This window comes from Orbicella franksi, chromosome 8 (genome assembly GCF_964199315.1).
Source record: "Orbicella franksi chromosome 8, jaOrbFran1.1, whole genome shotgun sequence".
Lineage (NCBI taxonomy): Eukaryota > Metazoa > Cnidaria > Anthozoa > Scleractinia > Merulinidae > Orbicella > Orbicella franksi.
The window spans coordinates 13,205,850-13,225,218 of NC_138152.1; the positions used below are offsets into that span (position 1 = coordinate 13,205,850).

Consider the following 19,369-nt stretch of genomic DNA (forward strand, 5'->3'; position numbering starts at 1 on the left):
TATCTGTTTCTCCAATATCAGACACCTTCTCACAACCGTATAATTGCTTCACCCAGCGTGATGCCATGCTCTAATGTGAAAGGTACACACGAAACACGAAACCGCATTCATGGTTGTTAAATATGATTGACGAGAATGGATCCAGTCCTTAAAAGGCTGGTTGGTACTTGACGCCCTGAAAGAAAGTTCAGAAAAAAAGGTGACCTTCTAAAGCGAAATATTTGAACATTTTCTTGTTATGTTATAGTCCTAGAATTCGAGGCGAGAAGTGTGTTGAACAGTATAACATTGATCAAAACAGCGCACGTCTAGATGCATCGATCGCCCTCAGAAACACTAAAATAGTGTTTGCGAAGCAAGGCTTAAAAGTTATTCGGTTACACCTGTTCAATTCGGACAATGTAGCGACCAGCTTGTTAACGGGTGGTGTTTGCATACTAAATTTCAAGGATCCATGCAAGTAACCGTCGTAACATGATGTTCTGTGACGCGAGTTCTTCCAACATCAATATCACCAAAAAATGACGTTTTAGTAATTTGAAACGATGAAAGTTGCTTGGTTATGTGTATTTTTGTACACGCTATTTTTGCGCCCTGTAACGGAGAGTAAAGAACGGTCCACGAGACATCAAAGCAGCCGATTGAAAGTATGGCACAAGATTCAGTCGAGGTTGAATGGCCATCGAAAGACACATATCGCGAAGAAACATCCGCATGGTAAGAATGAAAGTCTCACAATTATGTCACAAGGATTGATATATGTATATATATATAATTGTTGTATTACTGTCAAGATTGTTTTCTAAGGACTATCTTAATTTGATTAATATTCAGGTTTTACAGCAAGAGATCTAAGGAATATTAAATGAACAATATCAACATGGACAGGTCTTCTCGTAAAATATTATGTATTATTATTATTATTATTATTATTATTATTATTACAGACTAGATTCTAAAGCGATGCTTGAATGCCGTTTTATAACGAACGAGCACTTACTAAGTACTCTTTATGGACTCGAGGTTGCCTTCATGGGAATGAAATGCAGTAATCTTTGCCTGATTCCTAACTAAATGTAAAATATCATACTGGTATACTAAATAACCGTACGCTACCTAATCAAGTAAGCTATTCTGCCTTGTTGCAAAAACTAGCTGGATAGCGTTTCCTTGAAAACAGCCTGAACAAAAGTAACCAATCCTAATCTGTTCCATTTTCCTTTACAGAGCTATCAAGTACAACAAGACCAGTGAAGCATGCACATCTATTTCATTCTAATTATAGGTTCAAACACAGAAAAGAGTCGGTCAATGCAAAAGGTTCGCCGAAAGAAGTTATTGTCAAAGTGAACGGACAAAATGTATACTCCAGTAATCCACAAAGTACAAACTCTACTAGTGGAGCCACACCGACCACACCGACTTCACCAATTTCAGTAACAACGCCTGCTCCACAAACGCATAACATAAACCTTCACATTAACCTTACTAAGGCTTCGAATCCTCCTGAAGAAGAAAGTAACCGACCAATTATTGTAGCTGCACCGCCTAAACCCCAGCCAGTTGTGGCCCTTTTGCCTGCAATAGCATCTCAACCTGCAGTGGCGCCCGCTGTTGTACCTCAAGTTCAACCTCCTGCACCACAGCCTGTTCCCCCTGCCACAACAGCACCACCTGAAAAGAAGGGTGAATCAAGTCTTAGTAAGATATTACTGACAGCTGCTTTATTAAAAAGTCTAACGGGATCAGACTCCTCCGAAAGCACGACAGAAGGTTATCCTTCTGCGCTTCAAAACCTTTTAATGCCTAATACGTCTCCACTCAGCGCGTTGCTGGCCCAAGGTGGATGGCCACCGTTTGGTTATCCCCAAGCCGCATCTCGACCAATGGGATATCCACGACTAGGATACCCTCAATCTGGGGTTCCAGCATTGGGGAATCCAGCATTGGGATATCCAGCTGCTGGGACAAACATGGGGTATCTCGCTGTTGGTGCAAACATGGGATATCCGGCTGTTGGGGCAAACATACGGCCTCCGACTGTTGGTACAAACCTGGGATATCCAGCTGTTGGTGCAAACATGGGATATCCGGCTGCTGGAACAAACATGAGATATTCGGGTGTTAGTGCAAACATAGGGCCTTCGACTGTTGGCACAAACATGGGGTATCCGGCTCTTGGTATGAACATGGGATATCCTGCCGGTGGGAACCCAAACTTGAGATATCCTGCCGCTAGCAATCAAAACATGGGATATCCTGCTATCAGGAACCAAAATATGGAATATCCTACCGGTAGTTATCAACCTGCCAGTTGGAACCCAAACTTAAGATATGGTGACAATGGTAAGGAAAATATAGGAGATCTTGCCGGCGGAAGCCAAAACATGGGTTATCCTGCAGGAGGTACTCAGAACATGGCATATCCTGGCGGTGGGAGCCAAAACATGGATGTAGCAGCACCAACAGTACCAAACTTTCTTAGTGCACTCTCTCCGACACCGCCTACTAATCTTCTTCAGAACCCTAGTGCATCGTCAGGGGGCGAAAATCCGCCGTTCCCAGGTCCGGAGGTTCTCCCTAATTTGAGACCCCCCGGGTCTTTAGGTACTCAGAGCCAAAGCGCTCTTCCATTGTCCGCTCCAACGCCTCAAGTGCAACCTATTGCAGCACCTGTAGGTATGCCTGGGACGGTCACTGGAATTGGTCAAGCTCAAGCACAAGCCCAAGCTCAAGCTCAAGCTCAAGCTCAAGGCCAAGGCCAAGGTCAAAGTCAAGGCCAAGGCGTTGGTATGGGTCTTCCCGCGAGTAGTTTAACAGTTCCGTCGACATCTACAGGTGTTCCTGGAATTGATCCTATGAGTTCTTGTTGGTGTGGATGTGAGGCGGACTGCCCGCATCCATGCGACCTATGCAATGCTGGCGCTGCCAACTACTACAACTATAATAATAACAATAATAACGGTAATCAAAACATCGTGGGTACCGTTTATCCTACCAATACTGGCTAAACTACGTCATAGTTAATATGACTTTGGCACTTGGGTACGTAGGCCCTAATTGGATAGGACAGTTTACATCTAAACTCGAACAGTTGCGACAATCTCCCTTTGAGCGATATGCTGAGCTGCACAATCTCTGAACAAAGGCTATTACTGCAAAGAAACCTCTCCTTATATCATTACTACTACGTACGTAACGTTTTTACAATAAACGATAGACGACACTCTTTTTTAGCGTAGTGTCATCTACCAACGATATGCGACATTCTATAACCATAACATGAATGCCTTTCTGACCTGCATGAAATGAGCTGTTACTCCGCATGAAAAAATGAAGGGTAGGAAGAGTTAAATGATCTGAAAGCTCAGGAATGTCCCTAAAAGACATAAACAACACCAGACCTTTTTATACGCCAAGCGAAATTATTTTACTACTGGTTAGTGGCCTCACGAGGATTCGCCTCATTTCGTCTCATTTCGTCTCGTTTTCGTCTCGTTTTGTATTCACACGAAAAAAACTTCAACCGTCTGACTGAGTCCTCGAAATGTTAGTGTTAGTTCGTTTCTGTTTTAGTCTGCATTCCCATGTTCAGGCAATGTCTTCTTTATCATTTCCTTTTGCACCGTGGTAGCTGTCGCTGCTAGCCATTCCGTTAGCGTTTATATGTATTAAACAGAAGCCACTGTAGTTGCGATAAATAAAAAATAAAAATTGTCATTTTACAAAATAGTCTAGTGATAAAACTAGGGTTAAAACTCTCTCAAAAGTTTACATTTGAATAGTCACCCATGAACAATAGTGTCCAAAATGTATTTACGACTGCGGGATTGAAGATGTTGATGTGAATGATTTAAAATGCCTTTGCTTTGCTCTGAAAATGAAACTTAGGTCTTGTGAACTTCTACCAAAATAGTATTCACAATGGGAAACAGTTCCATGATACACTGCTCGAAGAGTCAAGTACTTAACGGATACTACATAGGCTATTGGTGACACTGCAGCGACCTGCATGGGCCCTGTCGTTTAAAAGGTGGATATATTATGAAATGACATCCACTGGATAAACCATGTTTATCCAAGGGATAGTGATTTACATGGCGGACATCGTTACGTCCATCCAGGTCCTGGAAAGTTTAATAAATTTTCTCCATTGCATTTCCAGGAAAAAAGACTGAGTAGTCGTATGTTATTAAGCTCGATTTCGTAAAAATCCTCTTTCTGCGATGTCGTTTCCTCTCTGAACGGTATGCTTGAAATATTATAGTTAACGTTGGCAAAATATTACAAATATTTCCTTGTTTTTCTTTCTTACTCCAGCTTACCGGGACTCTGTTTCACAAGTGGGAGGAAGAGCATGATCGGAAGCTGTCTATTGTCTGCCTTGCACTACTGGTCACCAATTGTAAACACCTGTGATATAAGCCTGCACTCACAGGCAAGATTTTAAACTATACACAGTTTTCAATGTTGTGATTTTTTGGAATTTAAGGCACACCCAAAGAGCGTCTGCGTAGAAGCTTAAGACACTCTCGAGTTTGACAATGGCCACCTATTGACCACCTATTGACAACTCGAATTAACCTTCTTTGACTAGCAACTGAAGAGGAAGGGGCGTAACATAAGGCCAGCCACAATGTTGAGTCTAGGAAGAGTAGACATCATGAAGCGAAGATAATTTATGTATATAAATATACGAGTTTTGACTGGCATCAACGATACGGCCGGTGTGTAGCAAAACGTGGAAAACAAAGATGGTTTGGGTGGCATCGTTACATGTTATGGGTTTCCGATATTGTATTTACATTAATCGGCGTATTTAAATGAAGTCAAGAAAGCAATAGTACTTGAAACCAAATAAACTGTGTGTACCGCTCAACAATACACAACCAGTTTGTCTACTGGTGTTCATTAATCTTTGATGCATGGCTTCCGCGCTAAACGAGGGCAGATTTAGCACTTTCTTGCCAAGCGAGAAAATGGAGAGAAAGAAACGAACACTAGTAGATTACGTTTAATATGAAAGTTAACGGGCGAACCGTTTTCTTATGGCATGCCCTGTGTATAAGCTGGCTGGCTGTTCAGGCGGGGCGTCTTGGGAAAGACGAGCAAAGGTCACGACCAAAATCGGACCTGAAGCATGGGATATACGAACCTAGTCATAATTTGTTTTCAAAGAAATTCAACGGTAAGTAATGTTAAAATAAGCTTCAATTGTGCAAGATTCATAAAGTATCGACGACACCCAAGGCTTGATGTGAATAACAGAATAAATAACTAAGGTCAACCTTGGTTCGTGTACTCTTAGCTTCGCGTTCGACTCCGACGTGAAGCTTAACACACACAAACCAAGTCGCCCTTTATTTTTTAACATAACCCACATAAGATGTACTCAGTTAGAGGTGTCTTAGGATCTCGAATTGAGCGGGCGGAGTAATATAACGCAGTAATTACTTCACTAGGGTCTAGCAATTTCTTCGGCGTAAAAGTGGCCCCTCATGATACGTTCAAAGATAACTTTAAATATGACGCACAACTAAATGAACTGGTCATTTCTCTTTGATCCACTTTTCACTGGACATGAAATGGTCTTCAAATTGTTGTGGCTATTATATTAAATAATTTTTAGATTCCAGTTTTGTCGATCTCAAAGTAGGAGCACATCCACCAGTCTTGCACCGTTGTTCGGAAGAAGGTTAACCCTAATTTTCCTGATTTTGGAAAGTTTAAAAATAACCAAATTTTGTTCTTCCTGACTAAAAGCCATTGTTTCCGTTCGTATTAAGTTAAAGAATACGGTAAAATTATAATTAAGATAAAAAACGGACCAGAACTCATTGCAGATGGTCTGTAAAACTTACATTTCAATCATGTGTGTAAGCTATCTATAAATTAACATAATTAGCTGCATTGAAAAAATCTGCGTTGGTCACGGTTTTGAAAATTCAATCTAGTATAAAAGACTCATGGTAGAAGTATCATTTTATACGTTAATTATGATGTGAAAGAATTAGAATTTTCAACTATGAATCGTTTTTTAAAGAGTCATTTCGGATAGAAATGTAATGTAATGTTATATAATATTATGTTTCTCCCCTTTACGGTTACCTTTTCAGTCCAATTTTTGCAGAAAAATACTCAAACATCATTTACTCTAGATAAAATTGAACAAGACAACTTATCAACTCTCACTTAAATGATGACAGGCTTTCATCACCCTTTTTGTCAATGAAACCACAATGAATGAACCAGTGAGTGAATGGATATTGTTTTCAACTTGGACACCTGGATTTTATCCAAAAGTTGGAAACAAATTCATTACATAGCCTGTTGGCGTAAATAATGACAAAAAACAAGACACAAAGCAATATTTCAAGTGTAAATGGTCTCATTCTACGGTTTTACGTACAGATTTAAATGCAAAATCACCTTGTACGTCATGATAGACAGTACTGCAGCTGCAAGAATGACTCCAGAAACTTGCTTTTAAGACTCAATACCTAGACGAAAGTAAAAGTGGAGTTTTTTTTTATATAATTCAGAGGAGTTTGGCGAGGCAATCAAAACTGCTCTTAAGAGAGGACGCTTATATATATATATATATATATATATATATATATATATATATATATATATATATATATTTTTTTTTTTTTTTTTTTTTTTTTTTTGGTTTCTGGTATTGACTGGGAATATTGCTGTGCTCTCTAAATGCCGATGCACGTCATCAGCAGGTTGCCTTCGTTATCGGTGTAGCGCTGACATTTGTACTGTACTGGGGCATCACTGCTAACCTTAGAGCTGGAGACATTCTGAAAATAAAGAGCTTTCTGAGAACGTAAACATGAGATATTGAATAATAAATCTAATGATCAATTTAAATGGATCACTCATGCATTACTGTGTATTACAGTGGGATTATAACAAAACCCTCACAATACACCAAGCCAAGGGTTGAACAGTAATAAGAAAGGGAAATGTTTCCATTTTCCCAGGGGTTTAAGTTTTAATCATTCCTGTATTACTGCGAGACCATTTTAGTTTCCTTATTGTTTTCCTCCATTTCTCCCAAGGCTAAATGTTTTATTTCATTTTATTCAAAAAATGCTAATATTCTCATTTCGCATTCCTCTTAATTAATTCTCGAAGCCTATTTTATTCAATATGAAAGGGAGACAAATGTAATGACTAACGTTTTAGTAACTTTCTTTTATGCAATGCTAGAGCTTAAAATTATACAAGATTGTAACTAATCTCTTTTCATTTCAGACTCTTTACATCGGCCACTTACTGCGCGAGGACTCAGGAACAAAAATGAGAAGCGAACATTTATTCGTCGAAAGATACAAATCAAAGGGGCACCCAAAACAGTCGTCGTGACCGTAAATGGCCAGCGGGTTGACACAAATTCTGATGGCACAACATCGCCTGTTCAACCACTGCCAGTTCCATTGCCTGGAGCGAATCATCCTATTAACCTTCATATCAATCTCAATAGAAAACATTTCGAAGGAAACATCGTCGGTCAGCGAAAACAGCCTATAATAATCGCTCGCCCAAATCCTCCTCGACCAATAGTGATTCCAATTCCGATGCCAGCACAAACGCAACCTCCTCAGCCAGTAATATTACCAGCTCCACTTCCTCCTCCTCTTCCACCTGCTCCCATCCTCCCAGCACCCATGCCTCCACCCTTGCCAGTTCCCATTCCAGTTCCGGCGCCAGCACCACCTCTGGATAAAGAAGACTCTGACTTTGCCAGCATCCTGCAGACAGCTGCTCTGTTAAACACGCTTGGAAAAAAGGAGGAAAGTCGTCCAAAGATAATACCAGTTATGCAGCCATTTATTCCCCCTATGGCGTATCAGCCACCTTTTATGGGATATCCACCTGGCAGGAACCTAAATCAAGGATATCAGGGATACCCGGCCGGTGGAAATCCTAATCAGGGATATCCGGCAGGTGGAAATCCTAATCAGGGATATCCGGCAGGTGGAAATGAAAACCAGGGATATCCAGCTGGTGGAAATCCTAATCAGGGATACCCGGCGCGTGGAAATGAAAACCAGGGATATCCGGCGGGTGGAAGTCCAAATCAGGGATATCCAGCTGGCGGAAATCAAAACCAGGGATATCCGGCTGGTGGAAATCAAAACGCAGTAGTCGCACCAGCTGCAAATAATGGCTCTCCTTTAGCGGGATTAAATGGAATCCTGCCTTTATTACTTCCCTTCAATTGCCGTTGTGGATGCGAAAGAAGGTGTCCAGATTTATGTAATCTTTGCAAAGGTGGTGTTGACGAGGAGATCATTGACACGTTAGAGTGTTGCAAGACACAACCGTGCTCTTGTGTAAATGCTGGAGCGGGTACGACACAACCAGCGGCAGTGGCAGCCCCATTAGCGGCAGGAGCAGTAGTAGCCCCAATAGGAGCCCCAGGACCTCCAGTGGCCTCTCAACCTCAACGAGGACCTGCATTACCAACACCCGCATCCGCCCCAGCCCAACCACAGCCTATTCAACAGTCATATCCTTCTTTACTCCCGTCTCAACCTGTTGCCGTGCCTCCTCTTCCCCCATTAGGGCAAGTCAATCCCGTCTCTCCATTACAACCTGCATCAGCGCCACCACTTCCATCCCAACCCGCCTCAGCGCCACCACTTGGAGCACCTCCTCAACCTTTACCATCTGGCCCAGGACCTCCAGTTTCTTCACCCGGGCTGCCACTTCCCCTTCCGCCGAAGCCGGAGATAACTCCTCCTGCAGCAGAGATTACTCCTCCGAAACCAGGACGCGTTCCACCAAAGCCGGAGATTCCAGTTCCCGGCCCCCCTGGATCACTTACTCCACCCAAGCCAGAAATCCCAGTCCCCGAGGCGCCCAGTTCAGGTGTCCCTCTGAAGCCAGAAACTCCAAGCCAGGGACCAATTCCCGAGACAGGAACAAAACTTCCACCTAGACCTGGAATTGGAGGACCTGAAAGAGGACCAGGAAAGCAATCATCATCTACTACACCGGGATCGTCAAGTCCTGAAGGTCCAGGCCCCCCAGGCTCATTGGTTGCTCCTCCACCAGATAGCACAGGTCCTATCCAGCTTCCGTCTTTACCACCTTTACTACCTGGTGAACCGGGGCCCAGTGGTGAGTAAAACACGCTTTATATGTGCAGACTGAAGTAAATTCTGAATTGAGATGAAACAAACGGCCACAACAGGATATTGGGTGGGAATATGGGGTAGAACACAGAGGGACTGAGTGGGAGATTACTGGCCTGAGGTCTTAAAAACATAAGCTGAATGAAGACGAGATCCGTGAATACAGAAAGAAAGAGAATCGACAGTCTTTTTGAAGAAAAAGTTTCATCTCAAAAGAACTGTAGAAAATGGATTCTTATACCGATGTTATTTACAAAACAAATAACCGACCATAAAGCACGACCACTAAGCACTCAGTGATCTAGACAGTGGAACAAGAAAGGAACACTTATAGGGCTTTAAAGAACATACTAATCCATAATAAGAGACAAATCGTTTATGTTTACTCCACAGCTCCTGCTGCTCCTAATCCAGTAGCACCTCTTCCAGCTGCGCCTACCCCGACCGTCCTACCGCCGCTCCCTCAGCTACCACTGTCGAAGACAGCTTATCCTGCTCCTCCTCAGGTATTTATCATCAAGGAAAATAGCGCTTCTGCAAACGATCCAGAAGACAGCAAGAGTGCAGAGGCACTCGATAATTTAAGCCAGTCGTTCGAGAATGCGTTCACGAAGGCTCTTAAGTCTCAACGAAAGAAAACTAAGCTGCACCATAAACCTCGTAGAGGGCGCGTTAATCAAAAGCCAGAGGAAAGAGAAAATTTGGATTCAGAAGACGAAGCGACCGAGAACGAAGAGAACGAGGACGACGAGGAGAAGGTGCAGTTTTATGGCGGCTCACGAGGAGATTTCGAAGACGATGATTTAAATGAAGACAGTGATATCAGTCGAGAAAATTACAATGACGATGACGACTATAGTGAGGATGATAATGATGTTGATCAGAATAAGGCGGATGAAGAGCCGCCATATGACTTGGACCAACCTCGCTATTCTCATTCTCGGCCATCCTACGAAGACGACGAGCACCAAGATTCGTCGAGACACGACCAAAACGATCAGGCACGAAAAAGGAAAAAATATTTAGGCCTCGAGCAGTATGGTAAAAATGAGGACCTGAGTGATAAAAAGGCAGATAGGCACCAGCTGTCATATGGTCGCTCTGAAAATGCATTTTCCAATCGATATTTTGAACGTCAAGGTTTTGACACTCATAGAGAAAAACACCCAACATTCAAAAAAACGAACTACGATGACAGATCGCCAGGGTTTGATTTCTATTCCACTGACGATGAAAGTACTCAAAAAGTTCATAGGGAAAGACATCACCCAACACTCAAAACAACGAACTACGAGTTTGATTCCCATTCCATTTACGGTGAAACTACTCGAAAAGTTCCATCAGAAGCCACGTCTGTATCTAGTCGGCGCCACAAGGTCAGGTCCAAACACTTCAACAGCCAAAAGCCACGTTCAAAATTCAAAGCTCAGAGGAAAAAACTCCCAACACTGAAAACAACGAACTACAATGATAGGTCGCGAGGGTATGATATCGATTCTATTTACGGTGAGACTACTCAAAATATTCCATCAGAAACCTTGTCTGTCTCTAGTCGGCGCCACAAGGTCAGATCCAAACACTTCAGTAGTCAAAAGCCACGTTCAAAATTCCAGCATTACTCTAAAGATCTGTCTGTTAGTCATGATATAAGTAATTTTGCTCATTTGCAGGACCGAGCTTCTCACAAACATGGCCGCATGCATGGACATGATCATCATTCTCTGTATAAACAGTCAAAAAATGTCGAAAAGAGTCGTTCAAAAGCTGAAATGATTCCCGAGGACGAAATTACTGAGGATGTAGGCTCAACTAGTGAGGGAAATGATTATTCTGGAGATGATAAACGTCTTTCTTCCTTTTCATCTTCTGGAAATTACGAGAAAAACAACCAGCATCGTCCAGTGGAGGACACTTACATTGAGGGACATAAAAATCCTGCGCTATCTACTGTGCAGGTTTATAAACCAGGACGTCATTCAAAGTTTAGCAAAAGAAAAAAAATTAAAAGTGATAAAAACATCAAGGAGGAAAATAGTTATAGCTCAGGAGAAGAATCTGGCGAAAAAGAAGACAATGATACTGATGGTGGCGAGTATTATTAGGAACCTTTTCCTTAATTACTTTCCCCTCAAAGATGATTTCCAGACCGTACTACGCAATCTCAGCACCCAAATGTTTATAAACATTATAAATCCCACTCGATGGAATGCGAATCGTTATTATTTGTTACAAACCACATTCTTATCCTTGAGGCCTTTCAAATTCTTTTCCAACAGCTTCATTGATTCTTACAGCTGCGAAGCTGTTTCATCAAGTGATATGAGAAAGAACAAAGCATAAAGCTTCGACCCCTTCGCATCCAAAATGGCGGTTGTTTGAAACTTTGAATTTACTTCATGTAAGTAGTTGCGAAATGTTTACATTATGTGATGTCTTTCGTAACACAAAACAAAAAAAGCAAACAAACTCTCGAGAGTGGGCAGTACGGACTGGAAATCATCTTTAAGAGTGCTCTCTCTTAATGATGGCAACGTTCGTCCCAAAAGAACTCCTTTCCTTCTGTAAATTAAATGCACGCTTTTTGTTATGGGAAAGATTTGCTTTAGTCTTTGAGCTTTGAATAAAACCAGTAACATTTACAATAACTGTAGTCTTTGCGTCGTTCGTGCTATTCCAAATTCTGAAAAGTCTACAAGTAATTTCTTATTTAGAAGTATGGTTGTTTTACTCCATTAAGTTGGAAATGCTATTTGTCCTTCAAGCACGCTAGAGCACGAGCTCGATTGGAGGGAAATTAAAGGAAAATGGAAAGTCTATCAGCTATGTTTTCCACTACTTTTATTATAGACAACTTGTCTGGACAATCCTTCTGCAGGGAAAAAGTTGCCCGTTTAATTTGAGAGCAGTTACCATAAACATCAGCACTTCGTTCTATAGGGTCAAAGGTTGTTTTTTTTTCCTAGAAAATTCGACTTTTGATCATTTATATCTTCTAAAAACGAAATCAAGGAAGATCATTGCAAACGTAGCAGGGTAGATAATTTAAATTTGCATCGAAAACACTCATTTATTGATCGCTGATTTGTTAAATTCTAACAAATTATTACGTGACACGTCACGTGATCAACATAATATGCTAAGGCAAAGCGGGACGCCGAGTTTTATAATCAGGGAAAATTCAGCTTCGTGAAACAAATATAACAAGAGATATAGCTGCCCAATCATAATTCTACTTTACATTACTGACCCAGACCTTAAACTGCTTGAAAACCCCACAATTATTCAAAACTTATTAAAATTTTGAATTTTTTCCTCACTTTTAAACCAATTTCGCATGTACTAAACACAAATTACCAGTGTCATTACAAACCGTCATTTTCACTCAAAGAATGGCACCTACCTGACACCACAGTCGACTACGTTTCTAGTAAAGTTTATTTCCCTCACTTTGAAGAGCTTACAGGCACTTAAATAGCTTGATTATTGGACAATTCTTCTCTTAACTATGTCTTATTCTACTGGTGTATCTTCTTTTCCTTTTCTCCATACTGTTCTACTAGGTGATATCACAGGAGATGTCCCCTTTCAGATCATCAAAGTTGATGTGACCCCATTTACCAGAGCTGTTGTCGATCAGTCTGATGTGTGCCTTTTGACCATAGAATCCTATGACATCCCAGGTCACCCTTTCCATTGCCTCATGGCATTTTCCGGTCGCAGTCTTCTCCACCTGAAAAGTGAGGGTTAATGTATTTTGTTACTAACTTACAGGCACAGGAATCACTTGCCTTACATTGTAAAGAGGATTCGATAGGCCATTTTCGAATTGCCTTTTGCCTCTGTGTCAAAACCAGTCTTCGTGCGAAAACTTTCGTATGGAAATGTGTTCCTCCTACATGTTCATTTTCATTCAAATCAAACTCATTTTCATATGAAATATTTTGCACGAAGACTCTCTTTGAACCAGAGGCAAGATGTCTCGGAAATGGCCTTTGAATCAATACAAATCTGTGAGCACGAAAATACCTATCCAGAAAAAAAAACCTCACCATCTTGAACTTGAGTTTGTTGAACTACCCACAACAGAACGTGAAAAGGTGTAAATTAAAAGGATAATTTTAGATTTACATGGTGTAATTGCTGATTGAGGCAAGGTAGTTCTTTTTGAATATGGATAACCTCCTTTATCGTTCTGTTGTTACTATTTGTCTTAATTAGCATTTTTGCCTACTTATTATTCAACTTGCTTTGTAATCATTCATTCAACTGAAGATGAGAGAAGTTCTGTCGAAACATGTCTTTTAAACTTAAAAAATTGGTCGTTTTCCTTAAAATCTTTACATGTCTGCTGCTATCTAGACCTTTTAAAAAAGAAATAGCCGTCGTGGTTCACGTTTTCTGGACGACGCTGAATTTGGTCATTTCACGTTGTTGTTTTGCTGAGGACAGCAAAGAAATGTACCAAGAATTATAGCGCACGTCCACAGCCATTGTTCTGCTCGTTAAACCTTTTGTTTAGCGACGTTCCCGTTATTGTTGCCGTCGGGGTTTCTTAAAATCCCTAATATTGTCAGAGATTTCTAGACCCACGATACCAAGATTACCGCGAAAAAGCTGTCCCGTAAACTGTTTGCCACAGGGATCTGGAGGACCCCTACTCTCCTACCCTCCACGAAAGTAATCGCGTCTTGCAATACCCCTTTCAATAGTTCCTGCCGCTATCTTGAACTTTTTGGTTTCTTTTAAGAGCTCGAGATAGCGATGAATACTTGTAGCTAAAATTTGGATGCATGGAGAATTTGACGTATCTAATGCTTACCTTGTAGTCGACAAGCAACTCTGCACGAATCCATGCAGCATCACAACCTCCTCCAATTAGGAACGTTATGTATCTTCCCGTTATTTTAAAGACTGGAGAAGTGAGAGTTCCTTTGGGTCCGTCTCCTTGAGATGCTCCGGGTTTATCATTCGGAGTGTGCCTGTCTTCAAATCCTCCAATCCAGTAGTCACCTTGTTGTTTGGCAGACTGTCCTCTTTTACGAGCTGTAGGGTTATCACCATAAGTCGGCTGGTTGTTGAACACTGTACCGGTCTTAAACCAACCACCGAGCGTTCCATCTTCAAAGTCGAACTTGCAAGCTTCAAAACAAACAAAGTTAGTCTGCCTACAGTATTTATGAGGTTGCTGCAGTTCTCTCAAAGTTGCAGTATTTTTTAACAGCCGTAGTTCTTTACTAATTCACTACTATCTCTTTAGCTACCGCAAAATGAAACTTGAACTGATGAAAAAGCGCGCGTGCTTAGGCATAAATGGTTTTAGATTAACTCATCATATTTCTTTACAAGCATGAAGACCTATCTTTTTTCTTTTTATTGTATTTTTCGCAACAGCGCTTGGTAGGGAACAATTAGAGAAAGTTTCAAAAAAATCGTTCGACAACTTTTATTTCTGAGGAATCACATTAAAGAGAATCATGGCTAAAAACAGTTTTGTTCCAAATCCCCAGCTGGTGTTTGTGTTAAACTGTTTCAGTGATTTGAAGTCGATAATTCTTTGCCTGTTTTGAATGGTTGGCGTTTCCTTTCAGCTAGTTTAGGATTTCTAATTTCCCCCTCCCCGCCATGTTTATTTTCGAAAAGCTTGATGGGAAATTATGACGTCAAAGCAAGGTTGAACGTGTTTAAAATACAACAGTGCGTGAATCTAGAAATAAAAGTTCTTCTTATCGTTTATAATTTACATTGCTGATGAATATGTTCAGTTCCAACGAAATATCTTCTTCTGTAGACTTCATATTGAGATCTCTGACCGCGCAATGACTTCATAAATTATCATAAAGTAAACATGGTGACGCCCAGGTGACTTAAACTGAAAACCAAACACTTCGTATTCGAATCGCGAACAGAGATATCAATTTAAAACTCCAGAATCAGTTAAATAAAACTATTAGGTATACTTTCAAACTTGAAGTGCCTTTCAGTCAAGATTCCCTTAATAGAAGTACACTGAAGCTATAAGGGGTATTATAAAGAGTTATGAGTGCGCAAGATTAGAAAACTTTGAAAACCTGACAAGGTTTGAGTGTCTGACGATGTTGTTTAACGCTGAAGACAGCAATAAGTAAAGCTTGTCGACCATTTCATAGCCTAATCGGCTTTAAGTTAGTAAAGTCTGTGTCAGGCCAAACGGCTAACACAGCCAGAGCTTATCCTGGGTTCTGTACTCCTGTCTGTATAGGATCTTGGTCTATCGCAGGGTTAGCCCCCAGCATTAAGCCCGCTGTACCCTTTTTTACACCTGGTTGGAGAAAGGCACCAAGAACACAACGCAATGACCCCGGCCAGGGCTTGAACCCAGACCACTCGATACGGAGAGCAGAGCTCAAGCCATTGAACACCCTTGCCTCCACAGCTTTATAACTGATTTAAAAGACTGTGATGACGTATTTTCATAATACCGAAGCACAAAGTGAACTTCAAAATAAAACAATGATTTTGGACCCAACTTCTAGCATTTTAAGGTTTCATTTAGTTGAGGATAGGTTTGGCCACCTCAAAATTTCGTAACAAAGCTACCTTAAGGACGTTCGCGCGAAAATATTCCAGTCGATAGTTTTTTCTTAATTTTTACTGCAGTCAGATAATGAGTTACTTGTGTCAGGAATGCCAAAAACTTGGGGGTCACTGACTTCGTTTCAGAGATAAAGGGTGTGGAAAACAGCCCTGATTTGAAAATTGGCGCACGTAATTCAGCAAGGTCTACATGGGTTTATAGTTAAAAATATCAAAGGTGAGTCAACGGAAGCAAACGATCTTAGTCATATTTTGTAGAAGTGGATCTGTTGCGTAAATAATTCCAAATGCTGTCAACATCTTTACCAAACTTAACCCTTCAAGAGCCATTTGAAATCGCTGCACAGATAAACGAAGTGCTAAACATAACGGAATTCGATGGTGCATTTTACAAAAATGCAAACTTCTAATCGATGGATTTTCTTCATTTTTTTCGCTAAACGTAGAAAACTCGGTAGAGAAAATGATCCATTAAAAGAAAAATAAAGGTCACCTAACGTCCAAGATCGTCAAATCCAGGCAAAGCTATAGTAATGGCCATCTCACCCATCATTGTTCATTTTATTACTTAGCGCGCGTATCGATGCATGACGTGGCGTGTAAATTTGCGTGTGCAGCAAGGATTCGCAGAAACAGTTAGCGCGAAAGTCCTTAAGTATACTAACGTTGGCACTTGTCCGTGCACGTTTCTTCCAGTGCCTTGACCCTGTCTTCCAGCATTCTTATCTTCTGCCATACTTTTGTAGCAAGGACAGGTTTAGCGCCTTCCATCATCATAAACAGCACCACGCAGGTCACAACAGCAGTCCTCCATTGATTGGCCATTTCTGTGGAATAAATTTGTAGCTGCATAAGTGGCACACGGTTGCAAATTCTGGGCTGAAACAATCTTGTGTTTTTGGGGGGTTTATTTCAAGGGGAAGTTAGAAAAAAAAAGGCAGGAATTAACAACGGTAAAGAGAAAACGTTCACGTCCAAAATTTCCCCTTGTACAGATGTTATCAAAACTTGCCATGCAGTAAGGTAAAGATCAGCTTTTGCCAAAAAGCAAAACAAAAAAAAAAAAAAAAAAGAAAACGAAAAAAAATTGGGGGTCACCGTGCTTGTTTGAAGGCCGCGCGCTTTTAGTAGCTTTTGTTATTTTAAGACGATCTTAGAGTACGACTTTCAGCAATAAGAGAAGCTACATTAGTGAAATTTAGATCAGCTAAACGTACTCAATTCAACACAACTTAGTATATTAAATAAACTTTTGCAGCTTTCGTTCCTTGAAGTAGAATAGCCCTTTAAAAAGGATATTATCCTTGCTTGTCCACATTCGAAGAAAACTTCGTTCACACAAGAGCAGAAAAGGTGCAATATTTGTAAGTTCTTAGGTAGAGATTTTGTTAGTTTTTTTTTGTTATAATGGAGAAAGTCAGTAACAGAAGTGATCTATGAAAAGAAAAGAGGGGGTCACTGACCATTTAAGAGAGTAAATTGCAAGCGAAGTTAACAAAACCGGTACCAAGCCCGATGCTTGCTTATATTTTTCCTTGGCGCTTACGTATGATATATGATGTTTGACGTGGCGTCATGAATTACGTGGCAGTAAGGATGCGCTGTAAGGATGCGCAGTAAGGATGCGCAGTAACTATGAGCGCGAATGTCCGTAAGCTGATAATAAAAGACACTTTGTTTTCTTGTAAACGCGAAAGTGAAGGTACAAACAAGGAAAAAAATGCGCGAAGAACAGAAGGCATTGTATGAGCATCCTCATCATGGCAAATATGATAAAGTTGAAGCCTGTTTAAGAGATGCACTGCATGCCGGCTTTCAATAACTGTTGTACTATCGGTGTATTCATTTGAATGAATCTTCATTACTACGTAGTACTAACCATAAAGACAAACGGTAAAATGGTTCAGGGATATAAGCCAATTGTTCAATTAATATAAATCTTTGCCAATTGTGCGGTTTTGTTTTGGTTTTGAGCTAATGGCGCAATACCTCAAGTTTAGTCACATTAAGCAATGTGAAGTTTTCAGTTATCTCACGCGCTAAGAAAATTAAACATTTATTAAAACAAATTACTGTTGTAATTTTTTTTCTAGTTTTATCTTTTGTCAGCAGGTCGTCACTAAAGACCGTCTAAATCAATAAAATTTGACGGGCTGTTTCCCCAAACAGGAAGAAGGACATTTAAGATAAGATGATAGCCATTTTAAGTAGAGTGAGTATAAATGTTGTTCCAAAAAAGGTTAGTTATAAACGAAGACTGAGTCAACCAGCACAAGACAATATTGATATCTCAATGCATTTTGTCTCGAAAATATCTTGTTCATATACACGGTATAATTGCTGGTTTGGTCTTGGTATGGGTATTATTTCGGCTTGACTTTCGGCAGTGAGCAGCGCAGTGCACAAGAAATAACAACGTGACACTCTAAACCACAATTAACCCTGAAACAGCCCTCCACCATGAACTACGGCTTTGAAAATAACTGCGCTCACCTGCGTTCACCTTGCGCTCAAAGTAACATTTTTGAAGCAGAGTTTTTGTAACGTGCCTTTTTCGTCAGAAAATAAAACTCAAAACAGATAGTCATCACGGGTGGTTGTTTATAGAGAGCTAACCCTAACATAAAGAAACTATTTCTTCCTACCTTGTATATCGATGTTATTTCCAAAGATGGTGTCTTAGCGATCAAAACCTGCATTGAATGAATTTTATATTTCAGCTGTAAGGGATTTATTTTTTTAAAAAAGCGCTAGATCTGAAGCTGTTCCTTACCTGACTTTCTCCTACAGCCAAACTACCTGACCGGTAATGAGGACGTTGATTATAACAAGTTGAGGGAGGGACCAAATGGTGAAACGTGGCCCTGTCTTTTCGAGATGATTTATTGCCTTGATATGGTCACGTCTGAATTAAATATAGAAAATTGCTTCTGTTATTAATTTCCTAAGACGAGCTATTTTTTTTTTGATGAAAACCCGAAACCCTTGTTCTTTTTAAAAGTTTAGTTGGGTGAATACTGAAACAACGCAGTGCGAAGTGACTTGGCACCTGAACTGTTAACCTTTAGTCTCCTTATGAACTATACGGTTTTATTAAAAACTGGATCATTGGATAACGAAATTCAAGAGTTTTCATTGGCTTAGCTATGATGGTATATGAGCCATTTATCATGCTCTATTAATATGGTAGGCGTGCGCCTATTTTTTTTAGGCCTTTTTATTTTTATTTTATTTTATTTTTCGATATTTCAGGGGCGTTTTTAATAAACCAGTTATTCCAACCGGGCTAGTTGGATATGAAATGATTATAGCCAACTCGGCGCTACGTGCCTCGTTGGCTATCTACCATCTCATATCCAACAGGCGCTCGTGGAATAACTGTTAAGTGCTGATAACAATAAGCTATTATCTCATGCTAAGAGTTTCAATCATTGTCTTAACGCTGGTATTCACGAATACACAAGCGACATACGTAGATACAGTCCCACATTGACAATAGACCTTTTCAGTCTGGGCGGTTTGTTGAGGATGATAAACCAAATTGTTTGTGCTGATTGTGCGATTTTATTCGTCTTTTTGAGCTAATGGCACATTAAAGAAGATAAGGAAAAACATTTTAAAAGAAAAATAAACGCGATAAC

The 19,369-nt window shown here is 40.5% G+C and overlaps 3 protein-coding genes across 3 annotated transcripts; 2 read left to right on the forward strand and 1 right to left on the reverse strand.

Annotated features, from left to right (window-relative positions):
- The first annotated feature begins 268 nt into the window (after nt 1-268).
- Nucleotides 269-3,178, forward strand: LOC145494612 (uncharacterized). The gene is made up of 2 exons (XM_081474137.1): nt 269-717; nt 1,228-3,178. The coding sequence occupies exons 1-2, from the start codon at nt 546-548 to the stop codon at nt 3,009-3,011; spliced, it is 1,956 nt and encodes a 651-aa protein (XP_081330263.1). The 5' UTR covers nt 269-545; the 3' UTR covers nt 3,012-3,178.
- A 1,841-nt stretch (nt 3,179-5,019) lies between these two features.
- LOC145494171 (uncharacterized) lies at nt 5,020-11,857 on the forward strand. The gene is made up of 3 exons (XM_081473634.1): nt 5,020-5,188; nt 7,270-9,141; nt 9,549-11,857. The coding sequence occupies exons 1-3, from the start codon at nt 5,020-5,022 to the stop codon at nt 11,255-11,257; spliced, it is 3,750 nt and encodes a 1,249-aa protein (XP_081329760.1). The 3' UTR covers nt 11,258-11,857.
- Nucleotides 11,858-11,954: 97 nt separating this feature from the next.
- On the reverse strand, nt 11,955-18,744 carry LOC145494619 (uncharacterized). The gene is made up of 5 exons (XM_081474147.1): nt 18,502-18,744; nt 18,374-18,421; nt 16,394-16,555; nt 13,975-14,294; nt 11,955-12,885 (listed from the first exon to the last, which is right to left on the reverse strand). The coding sequence occupies exons 3-5, from the start codon at nt 16,551-16,553 to the stop codon at nt 12,712-12,714; spliced, it is 654 nt and encodes a 217-aa protein (XP_081330273.1). The 5' UTR covers nt 16,554-16,555; nt 18,374-18,421; nt 18,502-18,744; the 3' UTR covers nt 11,955-12,711.
- Between the last annotated feature and the right edge of the window lie 625 nt (nt 18,745-19,369).